Raw genomic sequence first — 17,353 nt, 5'->3', positions numbered from 1 at the left:
GGGGGGAGGGGGGAGGGATTGCATTGGGAGTTATACCTGATATAAATGATGAATTGATGGGTGCTGACGAGTTGATGGGTGTAGCACACCAACATGCCACAAGTATACACATGTAACAAACCTACACGTTATGCACATGTACCCTAGAGCTTAAAGTATAATAAAAAAAATTACTATTTTATTTAATACTGTATATTATTGCACTGTGCCAGTTTCATTCTAATATTCATTGTAATATATTTATTGTCAGTGTTACATTATCCTGAAACATTTATACCTGCATATATATATTGTGTTCCACAAAGTCTGGATATCTGGCTTGATAAACATTTTCTCTCTTATTAAAACAGGTAGAAGTTTCAAGAAAATAAGCCTCAAAAATTAGTAGCAATAATTTTTACTTTTTCCATCAATATTTGTATTTGTTCTAAGAAGAAATTTATACCCTACAGTTGGAGTCTTCAAATGTAACATTGGTAACATATGAAAATAAACATGACATTTTAAATTAAAAAAAAAAAAAAAGAGCACCTGTGTGTGGGCTGAATCCTTGCATTATGACTTGGCAGCCTGTTAGGGCATTCTGGTCTGTGGAAATCACCTTTTGTAGTAGGCTGGGAGGGGACCTGGGTTTTACCCACAAATTGTCTGCTAGTTCTCCACTTTACGTAGGAGACCTACTTCTACCTCATCATCGTAACCTACAACTTACATGACAGCTAGCCATGGTGACCAGAAACTTTATTGCTTTGTAAGCCACTAGGCCATGAATGCCTCCCTGGTGTGCCAAGAAATTGCATATACCATAGTTGTAGAGCCAGGTAATACAGGCATGCATAGGTTTGGACACAGGGCCTAGGAGGAGAAATTCCGGGTACCAGCCAATGTAACATATTCCCAAAACACATCATTGAAAGGCTGGATGGACCTTCTTGTCTCAATGCACCACTAATGCCTCCATGACATGCATCTGCTAATAACAGCTATCAACTGAGAGCTTACAACATGCCAGAAACTGTGCTATTATACATGCATAATCTCATTGTTTTAAAAGTTTTTTATTGTGAAATATACATAACAAAATTTATCTTAACCATTTTTAAGTGTACAGTTCAATGGCATTGAGTACATTTGCAACATTGCACAGCCGTTACCACTATTCATTTCCACAACTTTTTCATCATCCCAAACAGAAACTCTGTACCTATTAAACTATAACTCCCCATTTCTCCTTCCTTCCAGGCCCTGGTGACCACTCTTCTACTTTCTGTCTCCATGAAATTCCCTATACTAAGTACATCATACAAGTAGAATCATACAGTATTTGTCATTTTGTGACTGGCTTATCTTATTTAGCATGTACAATTCCTAAAGTTTCATCCACATTGTAGTATGTGTCAGAATTTCCTTCTTTGTTAAAGCTGAATAATATTTTATGATATGTAAATACCACATTCTGCTTATCAATTTATTGTTGATAGATATTTGAGTTGTTTCCACCTTTTGACTAGTATGAATAATGCTTCTTACAAGTTTTTAAGATGGAAAATTCTAAACATATACAAAAGCAGACAAAAAACATGATGAGCCCCCATGAACAATGATCAACTCATCAACAATAATCAACTGATGGCCAATTTTGCTTCATCTATATCCCCACCTACCTCCTCCCATCCCATATTATTATGAGCCATCTCAAACATCATACAGTAATTGTTTCTGGTTTACAGATGAGGAAGCTAAAGCACAGAGAGTTTATGTTATCAAGGTTACAGAGCTCATAAGTGATGGACCAAAATTCAAACTTAGGCAGTGTGATGACTGGGCTCAAACTTATAAGCCTCTGTGTGTGTGTGTGTGTGTGTGTGTGTGTGTATGAGTGTGTGCTCAGATTGTTGCTCAGAAAGTTGACAGATGCATAGGGTCAACTTTGGGCAAAACTGCATATTTGGAAAAGTTTGCCTCTGGTGCCTCTTCCTGTATCTTTTCCCACACTTGGATGCCACATGGACTTTAAACATATGAGCACAGGTTTGAAGTCTTAGTTCTTAGTTACAAGTAGAGTCAGTAATGCCTGGCCTCCAGAGTGGGTGTGAGGATTAAAGGAGATAAGATCAGTAAATGTGTTGGGCACCTTCAAGCATGTGGCAGATCAGTACATGTGCTTTCCCTTCCCCTCCAGACCCACCTTCCCTCCACAAAAGCAGACCTCAAGGAAACATGCACTATCAGAGTGCAACTCTCAGATGTCAAGGGGTAATCACTGTTGGGGGATTTGTGTTGTGAAATAAAGGATTTTTGTCCTGTCAGTGAGTACAGAACAGAGGTGGTTCCATTCCTTCTTGCCAAAGAAATCATGTATGGCTCTGTGTGCAAGCATGTGCACGCACAAATGTGTAAAATAGGTTGGTGGACAAGTTCAGACTTCATTCTCTGCCCAGACCACTACTTTTTATTTTCTCTGAGGAACTGTGACCCTGAAATAAATAACCACTTTTTCTCTCTTTGTCCTCCATTGTCTAAAATAGGAAGACAAGTCCTTTATTGGGACACTCATCATTTTCTGGCCCAAGGATACAAAGCCACAGGACAGAGGTCTGAGCTCAGACACGTCTTGGCAAGCCTGGCTCATCTCACTTCTAATCCTGTGTGACCAGGCCCTTGGAGGTGACTTGGGAAGGGCTGTAGAGCTCAGTGGACAACTGAGCAGGACTCATCGACTGACCACAAAGTCTCAGGTAACCTCAAAATGTATCTGCATAGGGGACAGGAGGGCACTGTAGCCTCAAACATATCAAGTGATGGTCAGTAAGAGTCTGGTTGGCCGCTTCCTCTACCTGGAATGGGCTTTTCTGATCTTGCCCATGGAAGTAACAGAATCTTTTAATGCCAAGCTCAAATACTGCCTCCCCCATGACATTTTCTGTGTCTCCTCCCACTCTCCACCTCCACCTACCCCTGGTTGCCACATATGAAGTGATCTCTCCTGCTCTGAACTCCATGGCATCACTTTTGTACCCTCTGAAGCATTTTTAGTGCTTTATTTTTGTACCATCTCAATACAAGTCTTAACTCCTTGATAGATCAAAGTGAATTCCTCCAGAACAAGGATCGTTTCATCTATTTCTTTCCACTGTGAAGAGACATTCATAGAGCACACAGTCAGCGACTAATAAATATCTGTTGGCTAGGTGATCAGATGTCTCACACAACCATGGCACATAGCAGGCAATCACTAAATGCACACTGAATGAAGTAACATCCATCTCCAACGTAAGAGACAATTTATCCTGTTATGGATGTTCAGATGGAAACCAGTTTCCTATAACCCTTCAGGCAATAAAGTATTTCAAAACCTGCATGGAAATAACCATAAAAACTGCCTTGGGTAGCACCTGAGATGGTCTCAAATGGGCTTTCAGGTATTCTAATATCCCAAAGTGTGACATTTTTATTAGTCTGTTCATTATTCTAACTGACATTCTGAAGAATTGGAATGTCACAAAGTAGTACATACTTGTTGATTTAAGATCATGTTGATTAGAATATCTGACCAGAATATCTGCTCATCAACAGAATAATGGTTGATATTTGTAACAGTGACCCCGTAGTTACACAAGAAACCCAAACACCTTATTTAAGGAAGTGTTATAATATCTTTGGAAACATGCTTTTTAAAAAGCTATTTTAATCTTTTTTTTTTTAAGACGAGATTTCACTCTGTAACCCGGGGTAGAGTGCAGTAGGTGATTGATCTTGGCTCACTGCAACTACCTCCTGGACCAAGCAATCCTCAGCCTCCCAAGTAGCCGGGACTATAGGTGTGTGTCACCACACCCGGCTAATTTTTGTAATTTTTGTAGAGATGGGGTTTTGCCATGTTGCCCAGGCTGGTCTTGAACTCCTGAGCTCAAGTGATCCACCCACCTCGGCCTCCTAAAGTGCTCCTCCTTACAGGCATGAGCTACCTTGCCTGGCCTGTTTTAACCATTTTAAAATTAACAACTCAGTTATATTAAGTGAATTCACCACTATCTCCATAACGTTTATCATCCCAAACAGAAAGTCTACACCCATTAAACAATAACCGTGCATTATCCCCTCTTCCTGGCTTCTGTTAACCTGTATCCTATTTTCTGTTTCTACGAATTTACTTGCTATAGGTACTCCATATAAGTGGAATCATAATATTCGTCCTTTTGTGACTGGCTAATTTAACTTAGCCTAATGTCCTCAAGTTTCTTCCATGTTGTAGTATATATCAAAATTTCCTTTCTTTTTAAGACTGAATAATATTCCATTGCACACATACACTAAATTTTGTTTAATCCATTCATCTATTGATGAACATTTGAATTGTTTCTTCTTTGGGGGAAATTATTGTGAATAATGCTGCTATGAACATGGGTGCACAAATGTCTGCTCAGAAACGAGCTTTTTATGATAGTCTCATCAGTAAACTTTATATCCATGGTAACTTCCCACTAACCAGAATATTTGACTAACTAGAGTACTCCATTGTACCATCAGGCTTAGTAAGAACATTTCCTGGAATATATGGTAGATGTACAATAGACAGTGATGGAGAATTATGCCTCTGTCTCACACATGGACACAGGGCTGCAGGCAGGCAGATGACTGGATTACAGTAGCCCATCATATTAGTATGGGCAGTCAGATTTGCACTTAAGAGATCCCACCCCACCCCCACTCTGGCTCCGACCCCCATCACTGTTCTAGCTGTTAGACTGGGCTGCTTTTCCAAAAAGGTATGAGCATGGGGAACATTTGTTCTGAATTAAACTTGGCTGCAGTTAAAGTGTTATCATTTATGTGAAGCTCAGATTACAGAGGCTGCCTTTGGCCAGTGAATGGCACAGCACGGCTGCTCAGAGAGGTGGAAAATTCTGAGGCCCCTCCAGCACTGTTTTAAGAAAAATGCTCTGAGTGGTGTGGAGAGGGGCCAGCTGGTGATGTCAAGAGATTTATAAAAGAGATTACAGGACCTTTTAAGGGAGTGAAGCAGTTGTTAATGACGGAAAACTGCTAAAGCTGGATCTGGATGAGACCTGAACACTTAATTTGCTAGTTGTCCTGAAATGCCTGTAATTTTTAGAAAACATATTGTGCCGCTCCCTTTGTGTGGAGTTCAAAAGACAATATTAGAGCATGGTGAGAACCTATTATGCTAATCAAAGTCTGGGATAACTGAAATTGAGCTCTCAGAACACATAAAACTCAAAGTGGGAGATCTTGAACCTGGGAGGGAAAATTAAGGTCCAAAAACACCTGGCTGCACTGTGCATCTGTTCTGTTCTTTTCTCTCCTCTCCTTGCTTTTGAAAAGTATACTAGTGGGGGGTCCAGAGCAAGCTTTATGTTTTTAAGCAACTACAAAACTACCTAAAAGTTTTTCACCTCCAAAGAGAGACCTGAAAATAACATTAATTTATATTGCATTTATAAGGTTTTCCATAGTCTTTTTACAACCCTTGCGTCATCTCAAGAGTGTAGGATTTATAAAGAGGAAGCAAGATCAGTTCCAATGACACAGGATAGATTTAGTTGAGCAGACAAGCCCCAACTTTCTAAATGTAACAGCTGGGCTTACTCTGTGTTTTAAATAGATAATTAATGTAAATAGTCCCAGATTTAGGAATAGAGATATAACTTTGGGGAGGTAAAAGTGAGGGCCTTAAAATCAATTTTTAGTAGTGGAGCTAAACGAAAGAAAATTCTCCATCAAGATCTCTTTCCCATTATGAAGCACTAAAACAAACCAATGAACAAACAAACAAAAAAACAAAGGACAATATATAAATAATACTAATACTATCACTCAGTGAGGAATGGAAGCAAGAATTAAAAAGTATCTGGAAGTGAGCAACGTGGAGGTATTCCGCGACCCATGACACTGAGGTATAATTGGTTGTAGCTTTGTTTTCAGCATCCTTCATTTGTGGGTATAGGAGACAGCACAAGGACTACCTGGTCAACTCTCTATATAACCTTATAATATGGAAAAGCCAATCATTCCCTTTAATGTCAGACATTTCTCAATTGTAGCTTAAATAAAAAAGTATTCATTTTTTGGTGGTGGTGGGGAGGTAATCTTTCTGAATTAGCACCCGGGGTCACATCCCAGTTCAAAAATATCCCATGGAGTGCGGTCATCTCAGCCAGCTGTTGAAGGCCTCTCTGGCTGTCTCCCGACTGTTGCCAGCCTTATCACTAACGGCTCTCCAGTTGGAACTCTCCACCCTGTAAGCTTGTCCCCTGAGGCCATTTTGCAGATTAATGTCTCTGTAGACCCTGACTCCATGTCTGCCCTCCTCCTATGTTTTAAAATCAAAATCCTTTTCCTTTTTAAAGCCCAATGCAAGCCTGACCTTCTTCCTTGAGGCCTTTCCTGACCATGCCAGCCCCAGTGATTTTTGTCCATCCTTTCCCTTCATGCCGCTTAGAGATAGGTGCCTCATTTTTATGTATAGATCATACATCACCTTCTGCACTTAAAAGTGCCTGTCTCATGAAGGGTGTATACCTCTCTTATGTTCCTCACTGTGCCTGGGAAACTATTACAGCAGGAATACCTGTTAAATATGATTTTATATTGCCTTTGACCAAAAGGCTTTTTGATCCAGAACCATCAAATTAATAAGTACTTTCTGCTTGAAATACTAAGTGGCACTAAGAAATCCAGCTATTATCTTTAACTTGAAAAAGAATATTCTGAATTAGAAAAGCAGGAAATGGTTATACCATCCAGTAGAGATTATTCAACAAATCTACCTGAGAAGGGGAACTTAAACCATGCCAGGAACCTAAACTTTCTTCAACTCAAAATTCTTCAGACCTTCCTCTCTTCCCTAGATCTCCTAATTCCCCACAAGTGTTTCAAGAGAACCTATGATATTGCTTGTTTCCTGCTGTTCTGCTCCAGGGATGTGTGAGAAAGTGCTGTAGGAGGAAGTAGCTCTGGCCACTGCTTCCCACTCACCTTGCTGTCTCTCCTTCTGCATCAGCTAGCTGTTAAGGAAAGCTTGGAATCCCACAGGCATTCCCATCTGTAAGTTGATTTGAAAGAGTATTGAATTTATAAGAACATGATATTCATTCTTTTGCAGAAAGACAGATCTACCTTTGAAACAGAAACAAATGACTCAATGTGGCTTAGCTCTTGGTATGAGGGTGGTAGTGGATGGAGTCTGCTTCTATGAAGAGGAAAAATATGTAGACCAGCATCACAACATGCAATATGTTTTTGAATAATCTTTCTGATGGGGCAAACATCCCAAATTATTACTTTATTGCTCACATAGTAAAAGATCACGCTAAACCAAACTTGTATTAGAGACCATTGGTGATAGAGGGTGCTATTTTTTCCCAACACTAAATCACTTAATTTTTATTGCCACTTTAAAAAATGGGCCAATGATTTCCAACTCTATATGTCTCAGAGAAACACTGTCAGGTAAAAATGGTAAAACATGAAAAAATATTTTGAAATGATTATATATTGTTAATGTTTAATATTATTTACACAAAGATTTTGTGAGTTCTATCCATCTGCATATCTGAGCAGTATTGAGCAAGCTGACATACTCTTCATTCTTTGTTGGCTCCACTCATGCAAGAATTCCTACTTACGTTTTATGACCTACACAAATTACTTCCCTCTTTCAGCCTCAGATTCCTCACCTGTTTAATGTGGGTAACCTGTCTCATATGGTGAAGCAAGGCAATGCACACGCCATGCTTAGCATGTCAAAGATGGCATTTATGATCAAAAGCAAATTAAGGCTGGGCGCAGTGGCTCATGATTGTAATCCCAGCACTTTGGGAGGCTGAGGTGGGTGGATCACCTCAGGAGGTCAGGAGTTCAAGACCAACCTGGCCAACATGGTGAAACCTCATCTCTACTAAAAATACAGGTGGGTGTGGCGGCAGGTGCCTGTAATCCGAGCTACTTGGTAGACTGAGGCAGGAGAATCACTTCAATCCAGGAGGCTGAGGTTGCAGTGAGCTGAGACTGTGCCATTGCACTCTAGTCTGGGCAACAAGAGAGAAGCTGCGTCTCAAAAAAAAAAAAAAAAAAAAAAAAAAAAAAAAAAAAAAAAAAAAAAAAAAAAAAGAAAAGAAAAGAAAAAAAGCAAATTACTTTTCTCAATTCCAAATATGTGCTAAAAGTAAAGTTTGCTGTCAATTCATTTATAACCCATTACTGTGTGATAGAAAGATTACTGAGTTAGGAGCTCTAGTTCATAGTAATTTGATAGGCAAATTACTTAATCTCTCTGGGCTTCAGATCGTTGTTTGTCTTATTTAAAATGGAGGAGCTGGATTAAATTATCTCTGAAGTAACTTCCAGTTCTAAGGTTCCATGATGCAGGATTTTTTTCACAATTAATTTTTAAACAAAGTTAGCATAAGAAGTATTATATGATTGACAATTTATATTTTAATTAAATATACTTCGGATTACAATTTTTATCATGCAATGTTTAAAATACAGAAGGGTATGGAAACTGATACAAGTACCTGTCATTCACTATAAGAAATAAAACTTGAGGCCAGGCGAGGTGGCTCACGCCTGTAATCCCAGCTTTTTGGGAGGCCGGGGTGGGTGAATCATTTGAGGTCAGGAGTTTAAGACCAGCCTGGCCAACACAGTGAAACTCTGTCTCTACTAAAAATCCAAAAAAAAAAAAAAAAAAAAAAAAAAAAAAAAGAAAAGAAAAAGAAAAAGAAAAAAATTAGCTGGGCATGGTGGCACATGCCTTTAATCTCAACTACATGGGGGGCTGAGGCAGGAGAACTGCTTGAACCTGGGAGACTGAGGTTGCAGTGAGCGGAGATCATCTCACTGCACTCCAGCCTGGGTGACAGAGTGAGACTCCATCTCAAAAAAAAAAAAAAAAAAAAAAAAAACAGAAAGAAATAAATAACACTTGATTAATTTTTAAAAAATGGGTCTGGAAATGCCGTGGGTGAGATTTAGTTACATTTAAAGGTGTGAAAACAAGATTGAAATCACTGCCTAAAAAAAGGAAATTACTTTGGATGCCCATTGTTTCTGGAAGAAGGGTGTTTTCATGCCTATGTGGCACTGACGTTATATTAGGTGGAGGCTAAAGTAGAAACGAGACTCTCCCTTTTGGAACACTTCATATAACTGAAATGGAATGTATATTACCTTAGCAATACTATGTGCCTAAATAAAACATGGGTCTGATTTGATATGCATCTCATTTGTAGTATGAAGCTTTTCTTACCAATTCAGGCGTGCCAGAACCACTTCTTGACATAGAATTGACCTGCATTCAAATTCTGGTTCCTTTCCTTTCTACATGTGTGACCTTGGGCAAGTTATTTAAACCCCTCTGTGCCTCAGTTTGTGTGTAAAACAGGGCTAGCCTTAGAGTTGTGTGCATATTAAATAACACCTGGAAGTCTCTAAGAACAATGCCTGACACATAGTGAAAGGGAATGATCATTATCTATTATTATTCAGTTCCATAAATAATTATTGGCTGTCCACTCTGTAGTAGTCGCTGTACTAGACCCTGAAATACCTTTGGGACTTCAGCCTTTTTGTTTGTGTTTTGTCTACAAACAATGTGTTACAGACTTAGATATGAAATTCTGATAAATCCAGCAGTCCAGTTAGACCCAAATTAATCCAGAAAAAAGGCCATTTGGAGTCAGGACATTTTAAATTCGGGAGAGAATATGAGATGTAAATGAAACAGTTACTTAAGGTCTTGCCTTTAAGTTATTGAGTTACTGCGCCAGGTTTTAGAGAGTACGTTCATGATGCATATTAAAACCACTTTGACATTCAAGGAGTCAAACATGCCTGATTAGACTTTCATGTCCTGTATTTATAAAAAGGTTAGTGGTGCATTCCTTCAGTGCAAATTATTTTTGGTTCTTACTAACATTTATGAATATAATAAAATCTATACAGCACCATGTATGTGGTTAATTTGCCCACATCATCAGTTTGCTTTTATTTAAGGAGATATCCAAGAAGTTGCTACATCTTGACCAGTAATTTCAGCAGTTAGGGAATAGGCAATACCTAGTTAAGGGCAATTGTACTTTAGCACTATGAGACAAAATGAGAAATGCAATCACGGCAATAATGTATTCTCCTGTATAAATCTATCATGGAAATGGTATAAGAAGACATACCTTTTACAAGCAGTTTCATTGTTATGCTTTATGGTGATTCCAAGCCTGGCCTATACAACAAGCAATTAATAATGTTTGGTCTGCAAGTTGTCTTGGGTGGATATGTACACAGGACACTAAAAGTAGGTTTAAGGTGATGAATTCAACAGAGAATCTGACCATTTGGTCTAAAGGATCTCATATTTGACTGGCTTTGGCACTGGCTTGACTGGTTACCTTCCGAGATTTTGGAGTTAACCATGTATATAACCGCTATCATGCAACTCTACCTATGGTGTTTTGACAGACACTGAATACTTGGCCATGAACTCCTCCTATAGCTCCTTTATTTGCATATCTTGCATGCACCGTTAAGAAACTGAACACATAGGACACAACCCTTTCATTACCCGATATCTGCCAAGATGGAGATAATTAGGCAACTTTTCTCAGAAACTCTTGATGTAAAGGAGAAAAGTGACTAGGTCCCTTCTTAACAATAGGCAAATTGAGCTCCAGCATTTACTAGGATGGGAACCACAATACGCTGGCCGGAAATAACTTGGAAGCTCATTTTGTCCATACCCAATTGTATAGATAGTCAAGAATATAAAAATATTCTGCATTCTCTTGTCCTTAGTACTCCTTTCTGCCTTCCCCATTTCTACAAGGCTGATGGCTTTTAAATGTTAAAATGCTCCCTAAAAGCACCCCATAAGCCTTATTACACAAGTCACATAGGAACAAAGAGCGCCTAAGATAGTCCTCCATTTGGGCGCAGTCTTGCCTTCTGAGAAAGGGGACTTTAAGAATTAATGAGGGCCCAGATTTGGGATATCTGGGGCAAGACTTGGACCTTCCTGGTAAAACACGAAAACAAAACAATAAACACGGCCCCTCCCCCCTCTCCAAAACAAAACAAAACTTCAAGGCCATGCCGCCGCGGCCATCAGTAGCTCCGGCTCAGAATTTGACCGTTAAGAAAAGGAAACTAGGCTGAGCTAGGCCACCTGAGATCCCGGCCGTCTGGGGCCGGGGCGAAGTTGCCGGCGTCGCGCGGCTGGGGCGCCAGCAGGGCCCGGCGCGGCGATCCCGGGGGACTTTCACCTGCCCTCGGCTTGGCAGCGCGGGCTGCGCGGGGCGGGACCCGGCGGCGACGGCGGGCCCTCGGCGCCTCGGGAAGGGAGAGGCCAGCCCGGGTCCGCCCCGCAGGAGGACCGCTCGCTGGCGGCTGATCCGGCGTCTCCGTGACAGGCAACCCAGCTCCTCCGCCACCGCCCCACCGCCACCGCCACCGCCACCGTCGCCTTTTCTTCTTAGTCCCAGGCCGTGCGTTCCACTGCTCTGGGGCGGGCGCCGCGCCCAGTCCCTGCTTCGGCCGCGCGCCCCACCGCTTCCCTCCCCGGCAGGGGAAGCCGCGCAGCCGCTCCCGCCGCCACCTCCTCCCCCGCCGCCCTTCCTCGCTGCAGGAATTGCGCGGACCAACAGCCGCTCGCGTCGCCCGCATCCGCGCAGCCCGCTGCCGCTCGGCCCTCGGCACCGCTCTGGGTCCGGCCGCTGCCTGCCCCGCGCTCCCAGGCCCCACCACGCGTCGCCGCGCCCAGCTCCAGCCTCCCCTCCCCCGGGTCTCGCCAGCCCCTTCCTGCAGCCGCCGCCGCCTCCGAAGGAGCGGGTCCGCTGCAGGTCACCATGCCCAGCAAAACCAAGTACAACCTTGTGGACGATGGGCACGATCTGCGGATCCCCTTGCACAACGAGGACGCCTTCCAGCACGGCATCTGCTTTGAGGCCAAGGTGAGGGGGCTCCAGGGAGGGTGCTACCTGTGGTGGCGGTGGGCGGGGGGGCATGTTTGAGCGGATGGGATGCACAGCCGTCCTGGACCCAGAGCTGGTGGGCTAGGCCGATTTGGGGGCCTTTCTCTTAGGGAGGGTGACTCTCCCTTCTGAGTCTGTAATTCCTCGGGCTCCTGCCCAGAACTGTTCAAGAGCAGCTGCAAAGTTTGAGCGGTATTGCCTCACCTACCCCTTCGCACCTGCAGACTCCCCCATCCTTATCCGCCTAGGACTGGGTTGAGTTACTTCCCGGATCCCTCCTCCGGAGGAGAAGCCGGCGAGTGAGCGCAGCCTGGGCACCTGGTCCTTTAGAATCGGTTTAAGGGAGCTGTGGTGTTATTTACCTGCTGGGCTCCCAGGGAAAGGGGCTTTCAGGAAGCTCTTTTAAAAGAGAAATGCCTGCTTCCTAATTGAAGAAAAGAATACAGATTTTTTTTTTTTAACTTTTTTTTTTAACCGGGTCTGGGTGTCAGAGTCACTTCCTAAATGCCTAATTTGCCAGACTCCTCTCTCTGCATATGCCAGTCACTGAAGGGAGTGGTGAAAGCTACCCATTTGCTAGTTTTGTGGCTTAATGTTAAGTTTCAGCATCTAGTAGGGAACTGTTGCAGAAGAATTTAGCAGAGATGACTGGAATTTTCAGCGCTGAGGTCGGAGCCCCAGGTCCACCATTGGGGGAGGGGTGGAGCAGAAGCCTCGGTCCTGGACCATCAGGTGTGAGGAAGGCTGACTCCCTGTGATGCGCCTCCCTGAGTGAGGAGTTCTGGCCTCTGAAATTGCAGTGGCGGTTCCCACTGCCCATCACCAGGAAAGAGTGCTTTTTCTGTGGAAAAGTGTTCTGCTCTTCCTTCAAGCCCCTTAACCTCCTCTGTGACGTAGAGACCCAGGGACTTTCGGCACCTATAGTGTGCCTGTCGGTGAAAAAGTATTGCCCCTCTAAGTAGGCTGGGTCTTGCTGGTTTTGAAAACGTTGTACTTTGGATGTGATGACAATTTGACTCTTTGTTCTCTTTTTCTCTTTCATGATGGTGTACGTGCAGGCTGTTAGCATCTCATGAAAGGATTATTCCATCAGGTGTCTTCTTCCTTCAATTCACACATTTTTCGAGTATCAGACATGTGCCTAGTGTGGTCAGTTTCTTTAGAATTTTTTTCTTTCTCATGTAGATGGGTGAGTTGGTGAAGCTCACCTTTTTTTCCCCTGAATAACCTTATCCCAGCCATATTTGCTGGAGCTAGGAGAACTGCCTCCCCCAGCCCCCTGAAACATTAAACCCTGCCGTGGAATGCAGAGCTGAATTACTGGGTATGGCTGGGACAGAGTGGGGCTGCGGCCAAGATCTTATCTCACTTCTCTCATCTCTCAGAATAGATCTGGTCGGTGGGTCTAAGATGGGATGCTTGGGTTAATTTTGGTCCAGGCCTGTTGATTTGGTGAGTGGGGGTTTTTATTTTAAAGTATGAGTTTTCCTCAGGATCATGATTTAATTTTCTTGGACATACATAAACTGGGGAATTGGCTTGTGTTTTGTTTGGTTCACCAGTACCCTGTTTTACAAGTAAGAGTTAGTAAGAAGGGAGATCAGATTTAAAGTGTTTTAAGACTGAGCATGGTGGCTATTTCCTGTAATTCCAGCACTTTGGGAGGCCAAAGTGGGAGGATCACCTGAGCCCAGGAGTTAGAGACTGCAGTTAGTTATGATTGCACCACTGCACTCCACCCTGGGTGACAGAGTGAGACCCTGTCTCGGATAGATAAATACGTGTATTTTAAGCCTTTTTATTTTCTCACAGTTCAGTCCTCTGCTTTTGGTCCCCAAAACCTAGTGTGCCTAAGAATAATCAGGTGAGGGGGTTAACAAGTTTGAGTCTTGCCACACCCCAATTTTAATTCGATGCATCTTGGGGGAGCCCAGGACTATGTACCTTTAACAAGCATTCCAGGTGATTTAATGCAGGCGATTGTGGCCAGACTTTGAGAAATATTGAGAAATATTGGGCTTGAGGGTTGCCTCCAACTTGCTCCCTTTCCCAAATGTACAGTTTCTTTTCTAAGCAAATGTCTGGGGGCTTTGTGATGTAGTTCCTATAGTAACTTCCCCGGATTCACAGGCAGTGGTGGTCAGTGAAAGGAGAGGGAGCTGCAGTTGGTCCAAGCTGTTTTCCCAATACAAATCTGAGACATAGGGGACTAAGGATCCTTCTTTGAGAGAGATGAGGCAGAGAAGAAAGTACAGGAGCATACGGTAAGGGGAGTGGTGGACCTTCTTTGGGAAAGGCTGACTTTGAGGACCAGGTCCTAACTCTCAGATCTTTGTAACTGATGCTGCACCCTGGCACATTCAAACACCATGTTAGTCAAGACCTGAGCAGAGGTAGAAGCACAAGCTTTTCTGTCCTACATGCACCTGGTAAGAGCCTTTTCTGGCTGTTTTCAACATCCCTGCAGAGCAGTGTCTGTGCAACTGCACAATCACTGGGATTTCAGGGTTAAATCCACATCACAGTCTTCCCTTGTTTTGGAAAAATGCAGGCTGGGAAATGCAAATGTATTATTGTTGCCTTGTTAGGTACCCTTGGAAAATGAGTGCAGCTCTTTCTCTCCCAAGGGCTGGCAGTTTTTCAGAATCAACATTGGATTGAGTGTTCCTCTGGATGTATGCCACTCATTTTCAGGGTTCTGCAGAGATTGAAAGGTATGCGGTTAGGATCGAAGGACATCTGGGTGGCAGAGGTTCTGTGCACTTAAAAAACATGCATTTAGTTATCAAGTGCAATCCTAGATTTTTTCACCTGCAGTACCTCATTTAATTCTCACTACTTCCCTAGGAGATGGGTCTCCTTATGTCAATTTTATAAATGAGGATATAGGCTCAGGGAGGTTGTTGTGTGCCTTAGTGCTCACAGCTGTGTATGACAAAGCCAAGATTTAAGCCTGGGGCTTTGACTTCAGACTCCCAAATCCAGTGCCTTTTCATTCAATAATTTTTGTGGAATATTCACTCTATGTTGGCCACGGGTTTGATTCGCAGCTCTCTAGTGGAGTGGTCTCAGGTTGCTGGCCTCTAAGACTCTGGTATAGGAAATTATTCAAACATACATGTATGCATACATTTATTTATTTATTTATTTAGAGATGGAGTTTCGCTCCTGTGGCCCAGGCTGTAGTGCAATGGCATGATCTCACTTCACCACAACCTCCAACTCCCGGGTTCAAGTGATTCTCCTGCCTCAGCCTCCCGATTAGCTGGGATTACAGGCATGCACCAGCATGCCCAGCTAATTTTGTATTTTTAGTAGAGATGGGGTTTCTCCGTTTTGGTCAGGCTGGCCTCGAACTCCTGCCCTCAGGTGATCTGCCTGCCTCGGCCTCCCAAATGTTGGGATTACAGGCATGAACCACTGTACTCGGCTCAAACTTTTAATGCTTGGCCGTTTCCAGATTTGCCTTTGGGCTGAGAGCTGCTTGCCAGGGAAACCTGCTGTCTGTGTTCAGAGTGGGCACCTGGCTTACTGACTGATGCTGGCGGGTGGGTAAATCTTACATGACCTGAGAGCCTGTGGCTCCTTAGTACCTGCCTCCTGATCTCCCAGTATGTCTTCCTGGTGGCCAGTGTCATCAACTGTCTCTCCTCTCTTGGTGAGAAAGAGACTTTTAATGCTAATGGTACAAAGGATAATAAGAGTATTAATAATAGTTACGTCTTATCTGTAGGTGATTTTTGATTTGCATGGGACTTTTACATACAAAGACTTTTCCTCGTATAGAAAGAGGCACATTAGTGTTATCTCGATTTTTCAGACCAAAAAATGAGGATCAGAGAGATTAATTTGTCCAGAGTTGCAAATTGGTATATCAGCTAATGATATTTATTGAGCACTTACTATGTGCCATGCGTTATTCTAGCCACTGCCTCACTTAATCCTCACACTCCAGGGCTTTTGACTCCAGGTCCATGATTCTTTCACCTCCTCCAAGGCTCACTTAATCCTGAAGTATTAATAGTTGCTTCCTTTGTAGTCCTAACACTCATTGCCTAGATTGTTCCCTTATATCTGTGTGTATGATACAGATGGTCAGAACTGGAAAGCACCATGGCTCATCTAGTACAACACCCTCACCCCATCATTGGACAGATGAGGAAATTGAAGTCTGGAGGGGAAGTCATGGACCCAAGGTCACATAGTCAGATAATAACAGAACCAGGACTTATCCCTGGTTCCCTGGCTTCAAACTGGTTTCAGTTATCCATCACTTGAAAACAAACTACCTTGAGACTCAGTAGCTTGAAACAATAACTGTTTAGTTTGCTTATGAATCATGACTCAGGAATTGAGGCAGAGCTTGGCTGGGCTGTTCTTCTGTTGCTTATGGTGTTGACTGGATCACTCACTTTGCTGTATTCATCCACAGCTAGGCTGGAATGTTCAGGAAGGCTTCACTCACATGACTGTGCCTTGGTGGTCCTTCACATGACTATTCTCTCCACTGTCTGGCTTGGATTTCCTCACAGCATGGTGGTGGCCCTTTTTCTGGGCAACTGGTTTTCAGTGGGGGGTGTTCCAAGCAGGAAAGCAGAAGCTCTTAAGGCTGGCCTTTCTGAGTTACATAGGGTCACTTCTGCCACATCCTGTTGGTCAAAATAGGCTATTGGGGAAGAGAAATAAGCCCCACTTCTTGATGGGAGAATGTCACATTCACATTGCAAGATTGCACGTGGGATGAGAGATATTGCTGAAGCTGTTTACCACACAAAATTCTGTTTTTTCCTCTCTGCATATATCTTCTCCAGTGATATGGAATGTTCTTTGAGGAGTCTCATGCCTCTGTGTATCTCCCCCTCCCAAGCCTCAACATCAGGTACAAACATAGTCACAATGAAAAATTGTCAAGTGGAAGAAATGACCAATTGTGGAAAGTCTGAAAGCAGTAAATATCATTGCTGAGTGATTTTGTGGTTTGAGAGCATTTGGTCAGATTGAAGCTGAATTCTCTGGCTGTATTTCCTTCCTTGCTACCTGGCTTCATTGGTTGATGGTTTCCCTCATGTGGATTTTAGAGACTCCAGTAACCTCAGCAGGATATCTGTGGATGCCTCTTAAACATACTACCATGAAGGCCTCCAGATGAATGACATTTGGTCACCATAAGTGGGGTATCCCTGACTCATCTGAGCCTGCATGGCATGGTACAGAGCTCTCAGAACCCATTCCACTATACACTGGGTGCTTATGTCCACTTTCTCCCTTCTCTCCACCCTAAGGGTCCTGTCTTCCAGGGTTTCTGGAACAGTAGCAATTTGGATTAAGGGTCTGATGTATTTTCCAATGTCATCATTAAGGAG

General features: G+C 43.0%; 1 protein-coding gene across 1 annotated transcript in view; it reads left to right on the top strand.

Moving 5' to 3' along the window:
* LOC108542582 (protein piccolo-like) overlaps nucleotides 1-17,353 on the top strand; it is a 119,277-nt gene that overhangs the window by 22,302 nt on the left and 79,622 nt on the right. The window contains exons 3-4 of the mRNA XM_017892658.1: nucleotides 11,181-11,504; nucleotides 11,585-11,969. Of these exons, the coding sequence (XP_017748147.1) occupies nucleotides 11,181-11,504; nucleotides 11,585-11,969 (709 nt within the window). The remainder of the gene's footprint in view (nucleotides 1-11,180; nucleotides 11,505-11,584; nucleotides 11,970-17,353) is intronic.

Source organism: Rhinopithecus bieti, unplaced genomic scaffold (assembly GCF_001698545.2).
Source record: "Rhinopithecus bieti isolate Rb0 unplaced genomic scaffold, ASM169854v2 scaffold_22442, whole genome shotgun sequence".
In the NCBI taxonomy this organism is placed as follows: Eukaryota; Metazoa; Chordata; class Mammalia; order Primates; family Cercopithecidae; genus Rhinopithecus; species Rhinopithecus bieti.
The sequence above is the reverse complement of the archived record's forward strand: the minus strand, read 5'-3'. Positions and strand labels throughout refer to the sequence as shown.